Source organism: Barbus barbus, assembly GCF_936440315.1.
Source record: "Barbus barbus genome assembly, chromosome: 16".
NCBI classification, from domain to species: Eukaryota; Metazoa; Chordata; class Actinopteri; order Cypriniformes; family Cyprinidae; genus Barbus; species Barbus barbus.
The window spans coordinates 1,610,001-1,629,900 of record NC_136744.1 but is presented as its reverse complement, the minus strand read 5'-3'; the positions used below and the strand labels follow the sequence as shown (position 1 = coordinate 1,629,900).

Here is a 19,900-nt window from a genome sequence, read left to right as displayed (position 1 = left end):
ATTTCCCAGTGATGTATTACAAATTCAGTCACATATGGATGCTGGAGTCTTAAATCTTTAAACAGAGGCCAAACAAATGGCTGCTTCTATCATGATGGTTTGAGACCTAGCTTGTTTCCAGTCTGATAATGTGGAGGATGTAGAAAATTAATCATTTTGGCAACTAGTTTCATTAAAGTATCCAGTGAGGAGGAAATTGAGGTCTGAAACACTATTTCATAGTACAATGACCTCTAACAAGTCTAAAACTTACAGAAAATCACCAGTGGACACTGGGAAAAAAAACATCTTACATTTTGACAAATCTATTAACTCATATTTTAACAAAACCATACAGCAGCTAAACAGCTAAAAGAGTTTATTTCCTATAACATCTGCATTCGTTTCCACTCAACAGTCACAGTAATTCCTCATAAGTTATATATGAAATGCAGAGTTTTAAACTGAAGTGCACTCTAAGAAATCTAAACCATATTTCAGAGCTAAAATGATCAGCAGCAGCGCTTGCCTGTGAGCGCTAACGCTGGGGTCTGACCTTGGAGGCGAGCTTGAGTGTGTCGATCTCGTCGCGCTGCTTGCTGAGCGTGTCATTCATGCTGCACAGGTGGTCACTCATCATGCTCAGCTGATCTTCATAGCTCCTCTTGGTGGTGCTGAGCTCGTCCTGAAGCAGAGCAGAGCAGAGCGTGTCAGCTAAACACCACACACGGAGTCAGGTGAGTGCTGCCGCGAGCCGTACCTGCAAGCGTGTGATGTTCTGATGAGCCAGCTTCAGCTCCTCCGTCAGCGTCTCGCGGCACTTCTCTGCCATCGCCAGGCGTTTGGCCACGGCTCGACACTGGAAGAGAACACAGTGACACCGGGCGTGATGACCGCTTCTGATCACCTGTGCTGTAGCGTTTACTGTTTAACGACAAGCTCTGGACATCATTAGACAACAGTCTATCACACGACAGCAGTCAGTCAAAGCGTCGCTAATAACTGCATGTTCTCGGTCTGATACGCAAACTCTTTTCAGCGTCTGTGTCTCAGTAAATGAGGACATGAACACACAAACTTCATCTCCAGAGCTGCTCTGAGTCACTTCAGCAGCTTCACACAAAACTAAACATGCTCAAACTGAAAGTAAAACAAAGACCTGGACCACAACCCGTCAAAATAAAAGTCCGGTTTAACGAAGTAATTATGACAGAAATGCTGGAGCTTGAGCTCTTGAAGCTCCGCCCTCTTCTCCGGGAGCAACAGCTCACTCGCATTTAAAGCAACATACTCAAAATCAGCGCTTTGGCTCATACCCTAAAAGTGGCAATTTTAACAAGCTATAAAAATGTATCTGTGGGGTATATTGAACTAAAACTTCTCATATATGCTCTGGGGACATCAGAGACTTATTTGACATCTTGTAAAACGGGGCATAATAGGTCCCCTTTAATGGATCCGCCGGGCTGAAGTGAGCATGCTGATCAGAGGTCAGTGAGGGTGCTGACAGTGTGTTGTATTGACTGACCTCAGCGTGGAAGTGGACGGCTTTACTGTCACACATCTGCAGTTGAGTGGTGAGCTCTGACACACGGCTCATGTAATGATGCTTGATCAGATGTTCACGAGACTCCTGATCTGCCGCCTACGGCACACAAACATCAACAACACATCATGATTCATATTCATACAGCCGGAGTGAGTGTGCAGGTGTGCTTAATGAAGAGAACGCACATGAATACATACGCTCTCGCTGCAGGGAGTGACGGTTAGCATCCCGATCTGACAATACAGACACATCATTACACATTACAGAGAGAAAAAACACTTCAATAATGCACTTACTTCACATCCAGTAATATTTGATAACAGATAATATAACCTGTATTGCACAACCTGGTTTTAAACAGTTTCATTCACATTAAGTTCTAATAGAATTTTTTTTTTAAACTACTGTTAATTTTTGACATCTGCAACAAGGAAACAAGACACATTAACTCTGTGACACATACAGGAAATATGAAAGATTTTAAATGAAAATGAACTGAGCTGAACACAAGAGTCCAGTGTTTTGATTGGTCTTGAGAGGATTCCCCACTAACTCAAATTCCTCTGATTGGCTACTGCATTCAAGAGCTCACGTCTGTGATTGGCTGTGACTGCAAACAAAAAGTTTCTTCAGAGCGCAAACACAATACACTGTGATGCCCTTTGAATTAGGGATAGGGATGCTCCATCAGCCCATAATCGCTTTGGGAAGTTTGATCGGTGGTATCATGAGAAGTTTGGCATCTCACCATCTCAGTCCGGCATGGGTGAAATAACTATAAAGCTGAAGGTGAGGTACAATTCGTGTCTCTTCATTTAATAACTTATAAAGTAATTTGAAAACCTTATGTGAGAAGTAATTTCACAAACAGCCTAAGTGAATCACTGCACGCTCTCTTTCTCTCTCAAAATGCGCAAATGGCTTCAAATCACATCGCATCTGCTCTATAAGTGAGCTCATATGGCTTTTTGGCTAGGTTTAAAGGAAAAGAGCACTTTTAGATACACAAGGCAATAACAGATGGCACTGGTGGAGGTAGGAAAACTAAGTTCTTTATGAACCACAGGATTGCTTAAAGATTCAAATGCAAAAAAAGGCAGTAGATCTGACTGTTTTTGTCAACGGTAAGTTCTAATTTAGAATGTTTGTGATAACTTAAGGAAAGTAGTTTAAATGTTTTGCCACTTGCGTGAGCAACTTATATAAATCTATAAGTAAATGCAAAAGTAAAAAGCATTGAATAATGTGTTGCTTATATTTATTGCGTTTAAACACGTCTATGAAAGATTGTATTACTGTACTGTATAATTGTCAAAACAAAAATGACCTGCATGATCAAATATTTATGATAAAAATTTATTTTTGAAAAAAGTCTAAACATGCCCCCCTCCACCCCTCAATTTAAAAACTCCCCTCTCACAAGAGTCACATAAGAGGGGAATTCATTTCCAAAAATGAAATTCAGGCCCTGAATATATGTCTAAAAATCCTGATTGGAGAATCACTATAAATAATTCTACATGATAAAAAGAAGGCTTTAAAAGATTGATAACAGTGATCGTATCGGCAGATACTGCTTTCTGAGCTGATTCCATAGCTTAGGGCCTGTAATACAGAAAGCTCTACCACCCACCGTAGAGAGTTTATACTTGGGCACAACAAGCAAGTTATCATTGCTAGATCTGAGAGTCCATGCAGAAACTCGACTAGGCATTGAGGTGCGAGGCTGTGACAGGCCTTTTAAACTAAAACTAAGAGTTTGAACTGAATACGTTTGGCCACAGGAAGCCAGTGAAGTTGGTGAAGGATTGGAGTGATATGTGCAGATTTTTTGTTAAATGTAAGGGCTCGAGCAGCAGAGTTTTGCACCATTTGGAGACGATTAATAACTTTATATAAGGAGTTACAGTAATCCAATCTGGAGCTTATAAAAGGAACGATAATATTTTCAGCATCTCCAAAATTAAGTATACAAACTATACTACGCAATTAATAAAAGCATGATTTAACAATCTGACCAATATATGAGTCAAAGCATAACGCAAAGTCAAATAACACTCCCAAATTTCACACAGTTGTTGAGGGCCTAATGTGGACACCATCAATATCTATGAAGATGTCATGCTGGGAGGAGCTCTGTGATTTAGGGCCAACCAGCAGGATTTCAGTTGTGTCTGCATTTAGTTGTAAAAATGCATCTGACATCCAGGTTGTAAGTTCTTGAAGACAGGAAACAATAGAAAGGGGTGGACAAACTGAGTTGGGTTGAACCGTCAAATAGATATAAATGCTTCGTCCGTTTGGGGAGGTGCGTGTGCAGTCAGCGGAGCTTCACTCTGCGGAGCCAGGCGAAAGTATAAACACGGCTTCAGTTGTGCAGCCAGAGAGAGAAATGACAGTGCAAGTAAAAGTGCACAAAAGCAGCGTTTATTTCATGCACAACTGCTGCCAGCTGTGTGGATATTGGCAATATTGTTAACAATTCTGGTTTGTAATCATTACTAATATGGCTTCTTCTTATCAAGATCTTAGTCTATATGCTGTTCTGTTAATGCGTGAACTTCATATTATTTGAAGCACACTTGCTGTCCAGTAAATTGCGAAAAGCTTTGTGCTTTGTTACTTTTTGTAAACAAAGTATCAGCTTTAAAATTATGCCAAATTCATAGCAAAATTCAAACAATAAATATGGTTTTGGTCCTCTTTAATTCAGCAGGCGCAATCGCTTTAGCGCCTCAGTTCAAGCGGCAAGTGAACCCATTATATCTTTCTCTTTGCTACTATAGTACATAATGAACATGAATTAACATCAAACAGCTCTCTTATAAAACAGTCTACTGAAATGTGTCATGTAAAGGCTCATCCAGCGTTTCAAACTGTGGAAAACGTGTAAAGCTTGAAACATAGCAACGTAATAATACACTGACCTCAGAATAACCACTCAGTGTCCATACGCTCCTCAGTCAGTTAGAAAAATAACTAGAAAGAGGAGCATTTCGCTATATTTATGCGCTATTGCATATTAATATTTTTACTTAACGTGTTGTCTACATGAGTCAACTCCTCCTATAAAATTGCATGTTACTAATGAAGAAAAACAGACTGAATGTGTGAAAGACATGACAACATTTATAGGAGGAGTTGAGGAGGAGCCCAAACTACACTCAATGGCCAAAGTGATGCTTATGGTGCATGAGATTGGTACAGATTCTGTGTAATGAACAATTCTGTGACTGTATATTTCAAGTTGGAAAAGACATTTAGTTCCCACTTTAAGTGAACCTTAGTTCCCAGGTCATCTACAAGATGGATTAAAATGCTGATGAAGTCAAAAAAAGATGAGCCATGAACACATGACAGTATGACTGAAATATAAAAAAAATATAATAATAATAAAAAATAAAACATTGATTGTGTGGCACCTAAAAAAATTATTTGGTGCCTAAGTTTTTCTCTTATAGGAGCCAATGGCTCCTTACTCGATTGTTTTGTCTGGAGCCCTAAGACATGTTGCAGTGTGGAAGCATTTAAAAGTGTCCGAGAAAGATGCAAAAATCACTGACAGTGAGAGACCGTTTAGCACTGCATCGCATGTCTTCAATGAGAAGAGAAAGCGTGGTTGTTGCTGGTTCCTGATGATGATTGAAATTACCAAATGGCCTTAAACATTAATAAATAAACTGCAGAACGTTATGTTTTCTAATAAACACACGAATTGTATTCAAACAGCTCTGCATGAGCTTGTTACCCAGGGTTCAAAATCTGCGCTGAAACAGTGTTACTCGCCAGCTGCTCAGTAACATTATGAACTTTTATTCATAGGCATGGATGTGACAATGCAATACGTGCAACAAACAAATTCCCAAATACGTACATTTGTCAAAAAAAAAAAAAAGGTCTTCCTGTGGGTTTCCGCCAAAATAAAAGCTCCATCATCATTCATAAATGTTAGTATAGTAATTTTACTGTTGTTCTATAAAATAAAGACAATAATGATGATAATAATTACAATAGCTCTATTAATACATTTATTATAACATTCACAAATGGTCTTCAAATTGGGATCTGTAATATTTTTAAAAGACGTAAATTGTTGTTTTGTAATAGATTATTTCTTTGAAAAGCAAGACAAAACATTAAAAAGCACATTTTGGCTATTTAATTTATGCAATGGTGAAAAAAACTGGCAAAATACATGGTGGAAAAAAATGCGAAAAACCATGTTCGGCTTTGGCTTCAGTCAATCATTTTCATTGCATCTGGTGCATCCCAGCTTTGAATAGCATGCCGTTTCTTGTGTTACATATGTTAAGCACTGCTCCTGAAGAGAACTAGAGAATATTCTCCCGCTGATGCCATGATCTGATGTGATTTAAATGGTGATGAATCATGTTCACTAATGAAAGTGTAAGTGCAATCTCTGTTATGGTTTATTTGAGGTATTGTCAACTAGTTACTTTATGTTTATTGTAGATATGATTTGTTCTGTTTGGATGGAAATGCATGATATGAACTTGTATAAATGCACTGAACGAATATGGGAATATATTTTGTTTTGCCTTCATTAATGGTCAATGAAACTGAATGAAGAAAGAACAGGATTTTATGGGGATCATATAAAAGTGGTGATTAAATTCATTGAGTAGATTCCTTAGGGCAGTTTAATCTAAAAATGACTGAATGATTAATTGTAAACCATCCGTATACTACCAGACTGCACACCTCTTTAACAATGAAAGCATCAGAACACACAGGAGTGTTGGAGAGCTGAGAGATGAATGTGTGTTTGTGTCCCTCACCAGGCTGGTGTCCTGACCGGGCTCCGGAGCATCGGCACACATGGGATCAGGGTCGTCTGTGGCGCTGTGTGACTCTGCTGGACATCCGGTGGTGATCTGAGCCTCCAGCTGAGCGATGCGTTGAATCTCCTTCTGCAGACGCACCTGCCCAAGCTGAGCCTCCAGCAGCCAGTGCTCCTTCTCCTGCTCCAGACGAGAGATCTTCTCCTGACTCTGAGCCACCTGACAAGCACACGCACCGTCAGACAGAGACACGAGACACACACACACACTAGAGGTCGACCGATTGATTGGACACAGCTTCAGCTAATGATGGCAGGGGAAAACTGACCGTTTTGAAAATGTAATTACATTTTATCCTACTAGAATTGAAGCCGACCGTGCTTATCATACTAATAAGTGCAACAAGTCATTTGCATGTGAAAGTAGAAACACATACAATTCAGACGAAACCTCTGGGCTGATTATATGCACGTTTACTTTCTTCATTAAATGTGTCTGTGGTTCCGACAATAGCCTCCACGATGTCATCGCTCGTGAGCTGCAGGCTGTAATATGAGTGAACTTTTATTTTTGTTATCACTTAGATTATGGCCATTTGTCTTATAGCAGTGTCCAGTGTTTCCCATACAATGAGTTATTTGTGACGGCTCACCACAATATCAAAACTGACCGCTACACATAGATTTTTCCAAAAGGCTTATACTTTCTTGAATAAACTGAGCACTGCATATAGCCATATATTATTACTATGAATTAGCCTACTACTATTACTACTATCTTGTACCCTGCAATAATCATTTACTCAAACTCTCTTTTATGAGATGAAAGGGGAAAAAATAAAAAATCTGCATCATATCTCGGCCAACAGGTGCCCTGATGTCTAAATATCAGCATCGGCCAGAGAAAAACCCATATCGGTCGACCTCTAACAAACACACACACACGCGGTCACAGAGACAAACAGACGGTCTGAGACGCGTCTGCCCATATACCTGCTGCATGAGTCCCTCTCTGCTCTCCGTAGAGCTCGTCAGAACGTGTCTGTTTGCTAACGCTTCTCTGTACGGCACTGATTCTGACCGCACCTGAACACACATGAAAACACAACAACGCTCAGTCAAGTGAACAATACAACGACTCCATTCACTGCATCTGAAGACGGGACTGCACACAAACATGGGTTTAGAGTCCCGCTCTGCTTTTATCTAATCTCTCTCCCCAAATTCACACGTGTCATACTTTTCAGGTCAGAAACTATAAAAATCTGTATAACTATGTAAAAATCCCATCCTGTGTGTGGGCGTCTCATGACGGCAGGACTGCAGAGTTCTGCTTTAGGAGTCCAGACGTCTGTGTGTCAGAGATGAAGACCTTTCTGATGGTGCTCATGTAGGTGGCAGCTCGTCTCTTGTTCTCCATCATGCTGTCGGCCTGCCGTGGGTTCAGGAAGCCTCCTCGCGGACTGTAGCCGGGACACAATGCCAAGAAATCCAGGTTGTTGCTGAAGAAGGTGGCCATCTGGAGGAGACAGTAGTGAATGAAGAGGAGCGCAGCGCTGCATGTCAGAGGTGTGTGTCTGAGTGAAGTGTGTGAGGTGTGTGTGTTAGAGATGGTAAGATTTACTAATTCGCTCTGTGAATCGGCATAAAAGTTAACGATGTGATGCATTGATTTAAAAAAAGTGTGCATAGGATACAAGTTGTCATTTGTATCACAATGTATCATTTCTAACATATTTGCATCAGTAAAACACTTTTTACTTACAGTGGTGGCCAAAATAATTAGAACACTAGTATCTTCAGCAGCTAAAAATGGTTTTAAGTCAGTTATTTCTATCTTTTGCTGTAGTGTGTCAGCAGGAAATATCAGTTTACATTTCCAAACATTCATTTTGCCATTAATTGTAATAATCCAGTGAGATTTTTGTTTGCTCCACACAGAGATCTGATCATCATCCAGTCTGTCTGGAATGACATGAAGAAACAGAACAAACTGAAACAGACTAAATCTGAAGGTGAAGACCTTTCCACAGCTGTTGGTGAGCGACGCCAGCGAGGACAGCAGACACTCGTTAGTGGTGCGAAACTTCTGCGTGACGGTGGGCAGATCCTGCTCCAGAGATGCCTTCTGACTGTAGTGCTGCGACAGCTCTTCTCACACACACACACACACACACAAACACACACACACAGTATTTAAAACTAGTCAGTAAAGAAGATTTAAGGAATAAATTGAAGGGAACACAATATATCAATACATTCTCTAAATCTACATGTTTAGACCAAGTAAATGTAAAAATCTATTTAAACTTATATGAAAAGATTAATGTTGATCACTGATGTGAACTGACCACACAGAATATGAAGAATATCAAAAACTGCAGCTGTCCACGGTAGTCAGATATCAGCACAGCTGTAGTCAGATCTCCCACACAATTGCTGTGTGTATTATTTTCTGCTACCAGGTAAATACTTCTAAATTCTTCATTTCTGGATTATTGATGGTTGATTAGGGATTTATGATTTGAATTGGATTGTGAATTATTGTTTGATTACCTGGTTAATAAATTGTTATACTTGATTTATTCCAACTAGTTTGTGTGTTGTTAACTCTAGTATATTATAGGAAGTCTATAACACCGCAAATCTGTGCTCAGGTTAGTAACGGAATAAAATGTTTTAGAGCTCCGTCTAACACATTGGCATTAGATATGTATACTTAGACCGTAGAGGCTATTGTGTTTTTCCGTTTAGAGCAACAGTGAGTTGTTGACCAACCTAAATTCGTGTCAGCCTCAACCTCTGATTATTGTAAAATTATTCTACTTAAGTGTACATGAGAAATCACGGCATGATTATATAAAGTTACAATAGAGGAAGTTAAGTTGGTCAACTTGGTTCTATAGTAATGTCATGACCTCTGGTTAGATATAGTCTTACTTTAAGTGTGTATGGATCTATGGGGACTTATAAAAGTATTCAGGAATGATCAAAGTATGGCACGGGCCATCTAGAATATTAGCCAATCGCCTCTGTCTAATGACCAAGACTGACGAGTTTGTGGGTAAGAGGTATATCAAACAGATATAAGACTCAAAGTGCTATAGAAAATGAATGAGTATAACAAAGTAAAGGCAAAATCAAATGATCAAGTATTTACCAAAATTTTATAATTACAAATCTCTTAAAACCTTTTTCATTTTGGAGTCAGATGAATTAAAGGGGTAATGTATTTTGGAAAATATATTTAATTTAATATTGTTGCGTAAAAGGAAAGACAGCATCACGCAAGAATCCTTCTGCCGTGCCATTGGCTGCCGTCGTTGGAGCAGTGGGCGGACCTTACTCTTGTAAATCAGCGAATCTCATGCGTGCTGAAAGGTGGGGTCTGGTCTGCACATATCAGGGATCAACTGCGCTCCGTTTAACCCCCAATATATGACAGATCAGAGCAATCCTTCTCTTTACTAATTGAAGATGAAATCAAATTACTACTCCATATCAATCTCATACAACAACATACAGAATAATTAGAACAATCATTAACACGCAATAAATAACACAGTGTCGACCAATATGGGTTTTTGACAGCCGATATCTTGGAAAGCATGGTGGCCGATATAAAGCCGATATAATTTTATATATTTTAAATTTTGAATTATATGAAAATGGATTAAAAAAATAAATGTGTAAAATAAATATACTTTAGATGACAAAGTATTTTTCACAAATAAAGCATCTAATAAAAATATAAATAAAAAGGAAGTAACAGGGCACTCAGTATTCCGTGATGTTTGTGTGCATTGGAAATCATTTTCAAATAAAGCCAAGGTAACACTCATTTTACATACAGCACACAGTGAAAATGACATGAATATGACAGTGGGCAAATGAATAAAGCGCAGTATAATATAAAATCACGAGTTTAAAGTCTGTCTCCAGTGAAGCTGAACTCTCCTCCTGTCCGCATTCGTTTCACACGGACCGAACGTTACACAGACAACACGTGATCGTGCAGGACACAAATGCAGACTTTATAAGATCTAACAGCTGGATTCGACTAAGTTTGCAAGGTTTGTGAAATTAAATGTTCATTAGTCATTCAAAGATTTGTTTAAATGATTTAAATGCGTATTTGCTGAATGCTGACGGCAAATGAGAAAGTATTGTAATGTTTAACTTTCTATTACTAATAATATAAGAGCGATCGTTATAATACTTTTACGTATACATTTTATATGTGTGCCCTTGAGGATGTGCAAATGCCACTCAAAACGTCAGCTTCCTCACCCGAATGAAGGGGTTTTAGTCTAAGTAAAAGGCTAGTAGCAGGATCGTAAAATGAATGGATGGGATTATGATCATTTGATAAAATGAAGAGAGCACGCCGTAGTTACGTGGTTTCATGGTGCTCGTTGTTTTATTTTAAAACATCATCGCAATGTTTGCAATTGACATTATCTGGATTTAAAATAAAATGATCCCAAACGCAAGTACGGCGCGTGGGGCTGTGACGTGCAGTCAGTGATCCGTTTCCAAAACCACCGGCGTTGCAACGGCAAAACACACGGTTACCCATTTGAAACATTTTAATGAGAGTATTATGACACAAGTGAGGCACAAAGCTTTGTTAATAAGAGAAATAATTGGTTAGCAGGCAAATGTTACACCACGACCATGCTTTTGGATTCATGCCGTTCGAGCGCATTTAAATCAAGCCATACGCAGCTTTGTGCTCTGTTTTGCCAGATGGTCACGAATTTAATATTATTTATTGTTTCTTTTCCCAAATCCTCACTGTCTCACCCTCTAGATTCGGAGGTTTATGTTATTGTTGTATCTCTTACTGTGGTAAGCATGTGGGGGGAAATTAAAGATTTCGTGGCCATGAATTAAGAATTCGTTACTATGACTTAAATTGCTCCCGCATTTAAATTCATGGGTTTTCTAGGGAACAAATGAATGAAACCTGGACAGTGGCCACAAATTAATATGTCATCGGAACGAATTAACAAGTTGTATGAATGAATAGCCTCTATAGTATCTGTCCTGCTCGCGTGCGCAGCCCAATATGCAACAATTATCTAGGGAAATTATAACTGAACATGACTTATTACTACATATCAATACAAAATAACTTTGTATTGTATCTGTTTTAATGTACTTTTAAAGTTTGGATCACATTAAAAGCGTAGTTTGTACATTAGTAAATTATTTTCACGTAAGATCCAGCCCTTTCACCGTCACTCACAGACGTTTGCACGTGTTTTGCGCAGGAGCTTCACGTACCCCAAAATGAAACCGCTTAATCGACCACCGATAGCTCTTATCGATTACACCACGTATAGACAATTGATCAATCATCGATTAATCATTGACATCCCTAGTTTCAATGGGGACAATTTTGTCCTTAAGGTCCTGAGAGGAACTATTTTTTGTACCTAGTGTAAAATATATTTATTAAAAGGAAATGGGGGTGAAATAGTAAAATTCCAATAAAAATACACACCTGTGCCAAAATTAATGCAGCTGGCAATAACACAGGCAAAATGATCAAAAAACAAAACTGAAAAGGACAAATGTCCAAAAGGTCATACAAGGGTTAAAATCACAACCTTCCACTGATCTCCATGCTTCTTAATTTTACATAAAAGTATCTTCACATAGAATATGGAAATAACCATTACGGAACCTTCTGATCACACGGCAAAAAAGGTGTCCTTCATCAGTGTTGTTGATTGGTTTATAGTGCAAATGTCTAAAGATTCTTATATCAATTAGATTAGGTAAGAAGTCTTGTTTTATGAACAAAATGAAGTGAGTTTATGATTAAAAAAGTAACTTAATTCAAAGAGAAAGCAAGTTTCCATTGTCAGTTGTTTGTTCTTGTTTTAAACACTTAATTTTGTTCAATTCAATTCAATTATTTTGCAGCGAGTGCAGCATTAAAAGCCCTGACTCTGACAGTGATGTGCGTCTCACCTGTGGCGGCATCCTGAAGGCCGTGTAAACACGCGCTCATCTGGGTGAAGACTGTGTTAGCACTGCTCTTACACATGGCATCTGAACACACACCTGCGGCACAAGACAGTGTGTTTGATCAGTCAAACACACACACATCATATCAGCGGCTCGCGCATCACTTGCACTCACTGGGCAGGGCTAGCAGAGCCACGTAAGACTTCAGCTTCTGGAAGACGGCGGTCAGCTTCTTCATGTCCTTCTGTAACTGCCGGTTCTTGGACGCCAGCGCTGTCGTGCAGAGAGACACCTCGCATTCCTCCTCTAGACTGCACAACACACACAAGCTCAAATTCACCACTGACGTCTCTGAGACAAGAAAACACGTTGCCCTGCACTTATCAAAAAACTGCACTGCATTAACAGAGCTTGCATTTTAATACATTGTATTGTCAAGACTTGCGCGGAAATTCAACATGATTTTATATTTCAGCTGTCAACATTTCAACTGGAAATGGCAAGCTCTGAAAGTACATTCAAATGCAAGCACTGTTAATTAAATCTTTTTTTCTTTTGCTCATTTAGTGCAATTACACTTTTTTGTTTCATCAAGTCTTTGATTCATTAATTTCAAGGCACAATATGTAACAATTTCGTAATAAAATATCCCAAAACCACTTGCACAGTGTGATATATTTCATGCAGTTGTGTAGGTACATTATCCCAAAAGTTTGTAAATCCAGAGAAATTCCAGTTTTAAATAATGGCTCATTCCTGGTCAATGATGTAATATCCGTGCTATCCTCAGTTTCCGCTTGTAGAAACCGTGGTAACTCACAGACACAAATACTGCTGTACAGTTCAACTAAATCCATTACTGATGTTGCGAATAAAATGAAAATGAAATGTGTTGACTGCAGCATTAAATTTAGATCTGCTCAATGTTGCCCCATGATATTTTCTCCGCATTTTTACAGTGTTGCACATTATAACCAATCACACGTGAGTCTGTCGAGCTTATGAATTAGAGCCCTGCATTTTGGCCCAGTCCCGATGGGCCCCGACTTTTTTACGTCCCTTGGGACGGGCTTCAGGCCAATTTTCGCACCATAGTTCAGGCGCGGGCCAGGCCTCGGGCCTGTTTTAGGCTTCTCCTTATTTCAGACATCCATCAATTAGTGATGAAAAACCAGCCGCGCTGGTGGAGACAACACGAGTCCGTGCTACTGCGACTGTCAAGAGCGGCTCGACGGTGTTTAGTGTCCAGCAGCATGCGTGCCGTCAGCACAGATGAAGAGTTCTGCGTTCAAATACACGCAATAAAGCTTGCCATAAAACCCCAGCAAAAGTAATTACCATGAATGTGTCAGGGGGAAATAGTAAGGAGATATTTGAATTATGTACTAATAAACTAGTGTTTTCTGAGTCTGTGTCACAAAGATGAAGATGATGATCCTGACTCGCCGTCTCCTCATTACGCGCCTTTAGAGAGAAGTGCATCTTCACGGATTATGATTATAATGAAAGAGATTTTGTTTTTGATTTGATTTATTTTGTTAAGTAGTAATTTAAAGCTTTCTATAGATATATTTGTCATGTCTGTGAGGCATGTATTCACTGACTTACGGTTCATTTTTGTGAAGCGCTTCTGTTCAAGACGAGACGGCAGAAATCACATCATTGTTTTCTTTATTTTATAAAAGCACAACGTAGTACACTTCAGTACAGGTGCATCGCAAAAAACTAGAATATCGTGAAAAACTGAATTTTTTTGTAACTTATTTAAAAAAGTGAAACTTTCATATATTCTAGATTCATTACATGTAAAGTAAAACATTTCAAAAGTTTTTGTTTTAATTTTGATAATTTTGATTAGAGCTTACAGCTCATGAAAGTCAAAATCCAGTATCTCAAAATATTAGAATATTTACATTTGAGTTTCAATTAATGACCATCTCTACAGTATAAATTCAGCGTATCTCTTGTTCTTTGAAACCACAATAATGGAGAAGACTGATGACTTGGCAATGATCCAGAAGACAAACATTGATGCCCTCCACAAAGAGGGTAAGTCACAGAGGGTCATTACTGAAAGCTGTGGCTGTTTACAGAGTGCTGTATCAAAGCATATTAAATGCAAAGTTGACTGGAAGGAAGAATTTGGGTAGGAAAAGGTGCACAAGCAACAGAGATGACCGCAAGCTTGAGAATACTGTCAAGCAAAGCTGATTCAAACACTTGGGAGAGCTTCACAAGGAGTGGACTGAAGCTGGAGTCAGTGCATCAAGAGTCTCCACGCTCAGACGTCTTCAGGAAAAGAGCTACCAAGCCACTTCTGAACCAGAGACAACGTCAGAAGCGTCTTACCTGGGCTGTGGAGAAAAAGAACTGGACTGTTGCTCAGTGGTCCAAAGTCCTCTTTTCAGATGAAAGTAAATTTTGCATTTCATTTGGAAATCAAGGTCTGGAGTCTGGAGGAAGACTGGAGAGGCACAGAATCCATGTTGCTTGAAGTCCAGTGAGAAGTTTCCACAGTCAGAGATGATTTGGGCTGCCATGTCATCTGCTGGTGTTGGTCCACTGTGTTTTATCAAGTCCAGAGTCAGCCGTCTACCAGGAGATTTTGGAGCACTTTATGCTTCCATCTGCTGACAAGCTTTATGGAGATGCTGATTTGCTTTTCCAGCAGGACTTTAGCACCTGCCCGCAGTGCCAAAACCACTTCCAAGTGCTCTGCTGACCATGACATTACTGTTCTTGACAGGCAACATGCCTGACCTGAACCCCATATGGAATCTATGGTATATTTTCAAGAGAAAGATGAGAAACAGTCGATCCAACAATCCAGATGAGCTGAAGACTCAATAGTGCCTCAGCAGAGCCACAGGCTGATCGCTTCCATGCCGTTCCTCACTGATGCTGGAGTTTGTGCTAAAGGAGCCCCGACCAAGTTTTGAGTGCAGAAATCAATATACTTTAAAGAACAACTTTTCTGCTTTGCAAATCCTTTTTTTGATTGATCTTAGGAAATATTCTAATATTTTTAGATACTGGATTTTGACTTTCATGAGCTGTAAGCTCCAATCATCAAATTAAAATGAACTTTTGAAATGTCTTACTTTACATGTAATGAATCTAGAATATATATGAAAGTTTAACTTTTGAAATAACTTACAAAAAAATTTTGTTTTTCACGATATTCTAATTTTTTGAGATGTACCTGTATATCTATAGATTTTATTTTAGGCAAGTTGTGATGATTTGAGAAGGCTAAATTGATCAAACATAGGCTCGGTCGTTACTTTAAGAAAGAAAAAAAACGTATTTAACGAACAAACAATGCTCCAAACTTTTTTCTAAATGAACTTAAAAAAAATATATAATTTTACTAAATCGAATCACTTTGCCATTACATACAAAACTGAACTATTTTATTAGCTGAAACATGAGCCGTTTTGGGAGAAGGGGGAAAAGAGTCGGGTCGGGCCAGTAATTCTGATAAGCTGTCGGACCCAGACCGGGCTAGAGCCTGAGCGTCTCGGGACAGGGCTGGGGCCTAAATTTGAGGCCCGTGCAGGGCTCTGTTATGAATGTAATGAGTTTTTGTTCACTGCACGCACTCGCTGACTGAATTCAGCTCTCACGCGAATTCTCTCATCACAAACAACAAGTGTTTTCTCAGGTTTCAATTTAAGAACTAGTAGCAAATACTTGACTTTTGGGACTCCATTCAAACCGTAATTCTCATTTCCTGAACTGTGTGTGTGTGTGTGCTTTTAGTAGTGTAGTTTCATGAGAGATACACTTCCGGCTTTGCTACTGTTCGGACGCTCTTGCTTATTGCTCTCCGCTTTGCTCCCTATTTTTGCATTTTTCTCATATCTCTCCAAGATTTTAACTTCAGCAGATCAGCACAGTGCTCAGACAACACATTTTTTGGAGGGAAACTTAAGACTTTCTCCCAGCAGTTTACATTCCAGAGACGGAAAAACACAGCTGCCTACATTCAAACAGACTAGAGAAAATGCCTCTCGTGGAATCTACTTGCTGCATGAACTGCGACAAACTTCTACAAAGGATTGCGGTTCTTGAAACAAAGTTACTGGACTTCCAAAACAGGCGGAACACACAGCAGACGGTCATCACGGACCCCCTCAGCATACAGCTGGTGAGTCCTCTGAATCTCAAAAGTTTATACAAAGTGTAGAGGAAAAAGCCGAAACAGAACGACAGACAAATCGATGGCACAAACAGGGAGCGAGACCCAAAGGCAATCGAGACATCAGATTATCACGAGTATCTCGTATTGCTGCCGTAGCATCCTCTACCCCAGATACGGCTATGACAAGACTTGTAAACACTGGTATCTTACCACCCCCTTTACATCTTGAGAACAGATTTGAAGCATTAATGAATGTGGGTGAGAAATCCGCAAATGTGACTAAACACGGATCGAATCAGCCAGCAGCTAACATCGCTACTAACAGGCGCTCAAGGTCGAGCAGACAGCGGCTTTCAGCTCAGAGCGCAGCCGAGCCCAGGACTCTGATAGTGGGTGATGCTATTATCAGAAACATCAGTAGCAGGACTACAACTACATATTGCCTTCCTCAAGCAAATGTCTCTGATGTGAACAAAGAACTTCGGAACATTCTGATGAAGCACAAGACTGCAAATCGAGTCATCATCCATGTGGGGAAGAATGATATTCGGAAGGAGCAGTCAGAACTCCTTAAGGAGGATTTCAGTGAACTCTTTGAAACGCTTCAAAGTCTTGAAGTTCAGTCGTTCATCAGTGGACCACTCCCAGCAAGGGGAACTAACATGTTCTCACGGTTGCTTGGGCTGAATACATGGCTACAAAGAACCTGCAGTATAAAAGGAGTCAACTTCATCGACAACTTCAATCTTTTCTGTGACCACAGACAACTGTTTAAACTAGATGGCCTCCACCCAAACAGACTCGGTGCAAGAGTGCTTAAGGACAATATCTATTTCTCCCTCCATCATCCTTCAGCGGTGTGTGCCAACCTACTCGGCCTGAATGGCACACACACACCTGGACAGTATATGAGTGACCACAGGACTTCATGTCAGCTTCTGAGTCAACATGATAACACCACGCAGCCACAACAAGCACTGCTCATGGACATCCCAGCTGAGCCCTGCCCGCAGAGCTCATCACATGCAGACTGTGACGTACTACAACAGCTCCAAGACTCAGCACCCAAGGACGACTTTCTGGAAAACAGCCAGGGAAGCCAGAACGACATCTCACAGCCAGCGGAAACACCAGAGCCAGAGCCCTGCTCACCAGATACACTTTCACTCTCCCCAGAATCTCCACTTCTAAGCTTCTCACAGAAAATGGAGGAACTGGTGTATGCTGGGACCAAACTCTCCCACTCTTTCGCTTCAAGTCCCCAGATATCAACTAAAAAACGGCGGGCCCCACAACCACCAAAGACTGCAGGCCCAGCTCACCCTCCTCCTCCTGCGAGAGCTCTCCGGCCGCTGCCACAACGTCAGGGCCCAAACCCCTCTCCATCTGGTGTAGGTGAACCAAAAACAACTGATAACAGCTCTCAGTGATATGTGTCGGGTCCCCGCTATATTAGCAGCAACATTCACAAATGTTTACAGAACAAGCGGGAACCCAGTGTGCCTGTAGCCTCCTCTATTTCTGTTTAATCACGCGATAGAAAGTCTAAGGCCTTCTCAAGCCGTACGGCTGACCCATCTAACCTGCGGCCTATAATGCATCAATCTAAGATTGCTGTAGAGACTAAATGTAATTCCATCAAGTTAGCATTTTTAAACATTCGCTCACTTAAAAATAAATCATTTCTGATCAATGATTTAATAACCACAATCAACCTGGATTTTATGTTTTTAAATGAAACATGGTTAGAAGACGGCTGCTGTTCAACAGTCCTCACTGAAACAGCCCCTCCTAACTTTAATTTTATAAGTGTCTGCAGGACTGTTAGGAGAGGTGGAGGTGTAGCTGCTCTGTTTAAAGATGTTTATCAGTGCAAGCAAATGTCATTTGGTCAGTATTCATCTTTTGAATACCTAGGTATTGTGCTGAAAGGTGCTCCACGCACCCTGTTTATCATTATTTACAGGCCTCCAAAATATTCTCCAGCCTTTGTTGATGATTTCACTGAACTGTTATCAATGATTTCCTCAGAGTTTGACTGTTTTGCTATTGCAGGGGATTTTAATATTCACATAGATAATGCAGAAATCAAAACTACAAAAGAAATTATACTGTTTTAAACACTTTTGACCTGAGTCAGCATGTGCACGGACCCACACACAATCGTGGACACACTCTAGATTTACTCATCAGTAGAGGTCTAAACATCTCATCCATTGTAATCAAGGATGTAGCACTATCTGATCACTTCTGTATTTTCTTTGATATATTGATCTCGGTCACCACTGAATCTAGATCTGTCTCTATCAGAAAGAGATGCATTACCGAGAACACTGGTGCGCTATTTATGGAGGCAATATCATTAACACAAAGCATTTCTGCAGACTCTGTTGATCTTCTCCTGGAGTCATTTAACTCAAAAATTAAGAATGTTATTGATGATATTGCCCCGATAAAGGTCAGCAAGAAGACGGGGAAACAGAAATCAATTTGGAGAAAATCAACAGCAGTTCAGAGCATGAAAAGACAATGCAGAAAAGCTGAGCGGATGTGGCGGAAGACGAAACTCGAAATTCACTATAGCATCTATAAAGACAGCCTTCATGCTTTCAATGTGGAACTAGCCACAGCTAGACAGACTTTCTTTTCAAACCTTATAAACAGTAACTTAAACAACACTCGCACTCTTTTTGCGACTGTTGAGAGACTGACAAACCCCCCAAATCAGATTCCCAGTGAAATGCTCTCCGACAGCAAATGCAATGAGTTTGCTTCCTTCTTTTCTGAGAAGATCAATAATATCAGAAAGGAGATTGGCACATCCTCAAGTTATGCAGAGGTCACACAGATTCGACCGCAATTTCAAAAAGAAGTGACTATGTGTGTTTTTAAAGAAATTGATAACAAAATTCTGGAAGAAATAGTACAGCACCTTAAATCTTCAACCTGCTATCTTGACACACTTCCCACATCCTTTTTCAAAAATGTGCTTAACTGTTTAGAAGCTGATCTCTTAGAAGTGGTGAACGCCTCACTTCTTTCTGGGACTTTTCCAAACTCCCTTAAAACTGCAGTTGTTAAGCCCCTTCTGAAAAAGCGCAATCTTGATAACACCATGTTGAGCAACTATAGACCCATATCAAATCTTCCTTTCATAGGTAAGATAATTGAAAAGGTAGTTTCTAATCAGCTGAACAACTACTTAAAGTTAAATGGATATCTGGACAATTTTCAATCTGGTTTCCGAGCACATCACAGCACAGAGACAGCACTCATTAAGATAATAAATGATATTCGCATCAATTCTGATTCTGGCAAAATATCAGTGCTGGTACTACTAGATCTTAGTGCTGCGTTTGACACTGTCGATCATAACATACTTTTAGAGAGACTGGAAAACTGGGTCGGGCTTTCTGGGATGGCACTCAAATGGTTCAGGTCATACTTA

The 19,900-nt window shown here is 39.9% G+C and overlaps 1 protein-coding gene across 10 annotated transcripts in view; it reads right to left on the bottom strand.

Moving 5' to 3' along the window:
• The window catches only part of LOC306882059 (protein phosphatase 1 regulatory subunit 21-like), a 54,600-nt gene that overhangs the window by 18,752 nt on the left and 15,948 nt on the right, over positions 1-19,900 (bottom strand). For 4 of the 10 annotated variants that reach the window (XM_079436496.1, XM_079436501.1, XM_079436500.1 and 1 more), the window contains 10 exons: positions 12,483-12,619; positions 12,312-12,404; positions 8,353-8,480; positions 7,702-7,848; positions 7,323-7,415; positions 6,328-6,549; positions 1,714-1,761; positions 1,508-1,624; positions 740-838; positions 536-664 (listed from right to left, as the gene is read on the bottom strand). In XM_079436496.1, coding sequence (XP_079292622.1) covers positions 536-664; positions 740-838; positions 1,508-1,624; positions 1,714-1,761; positions 6,328-6,549; positions 7,323-7,415; positions 7,702-7,848; positions 8,353-8,480; positions 12,312-12,404; positions 12,483-12,619 — 1,213 coding nt within the window. Of the gene's footprint in view, positions 1-508; positions 665-739; positions 839-1,507; positions 1,625-1,713; positions 1,762-6,327; positions 6,550-7,322; positions 7,416-7,701; positions 7,849-8,352; positions 8,481-12,311; positions 12,405-12,482; positions 12,620-19,900 lie in introns of all 10 variants that reach the window. The other 6 variants (XM_079436497.1, XM_079436498.1, XM_079436503.1 and 3 more) reach the window with 3 other exon arrangements.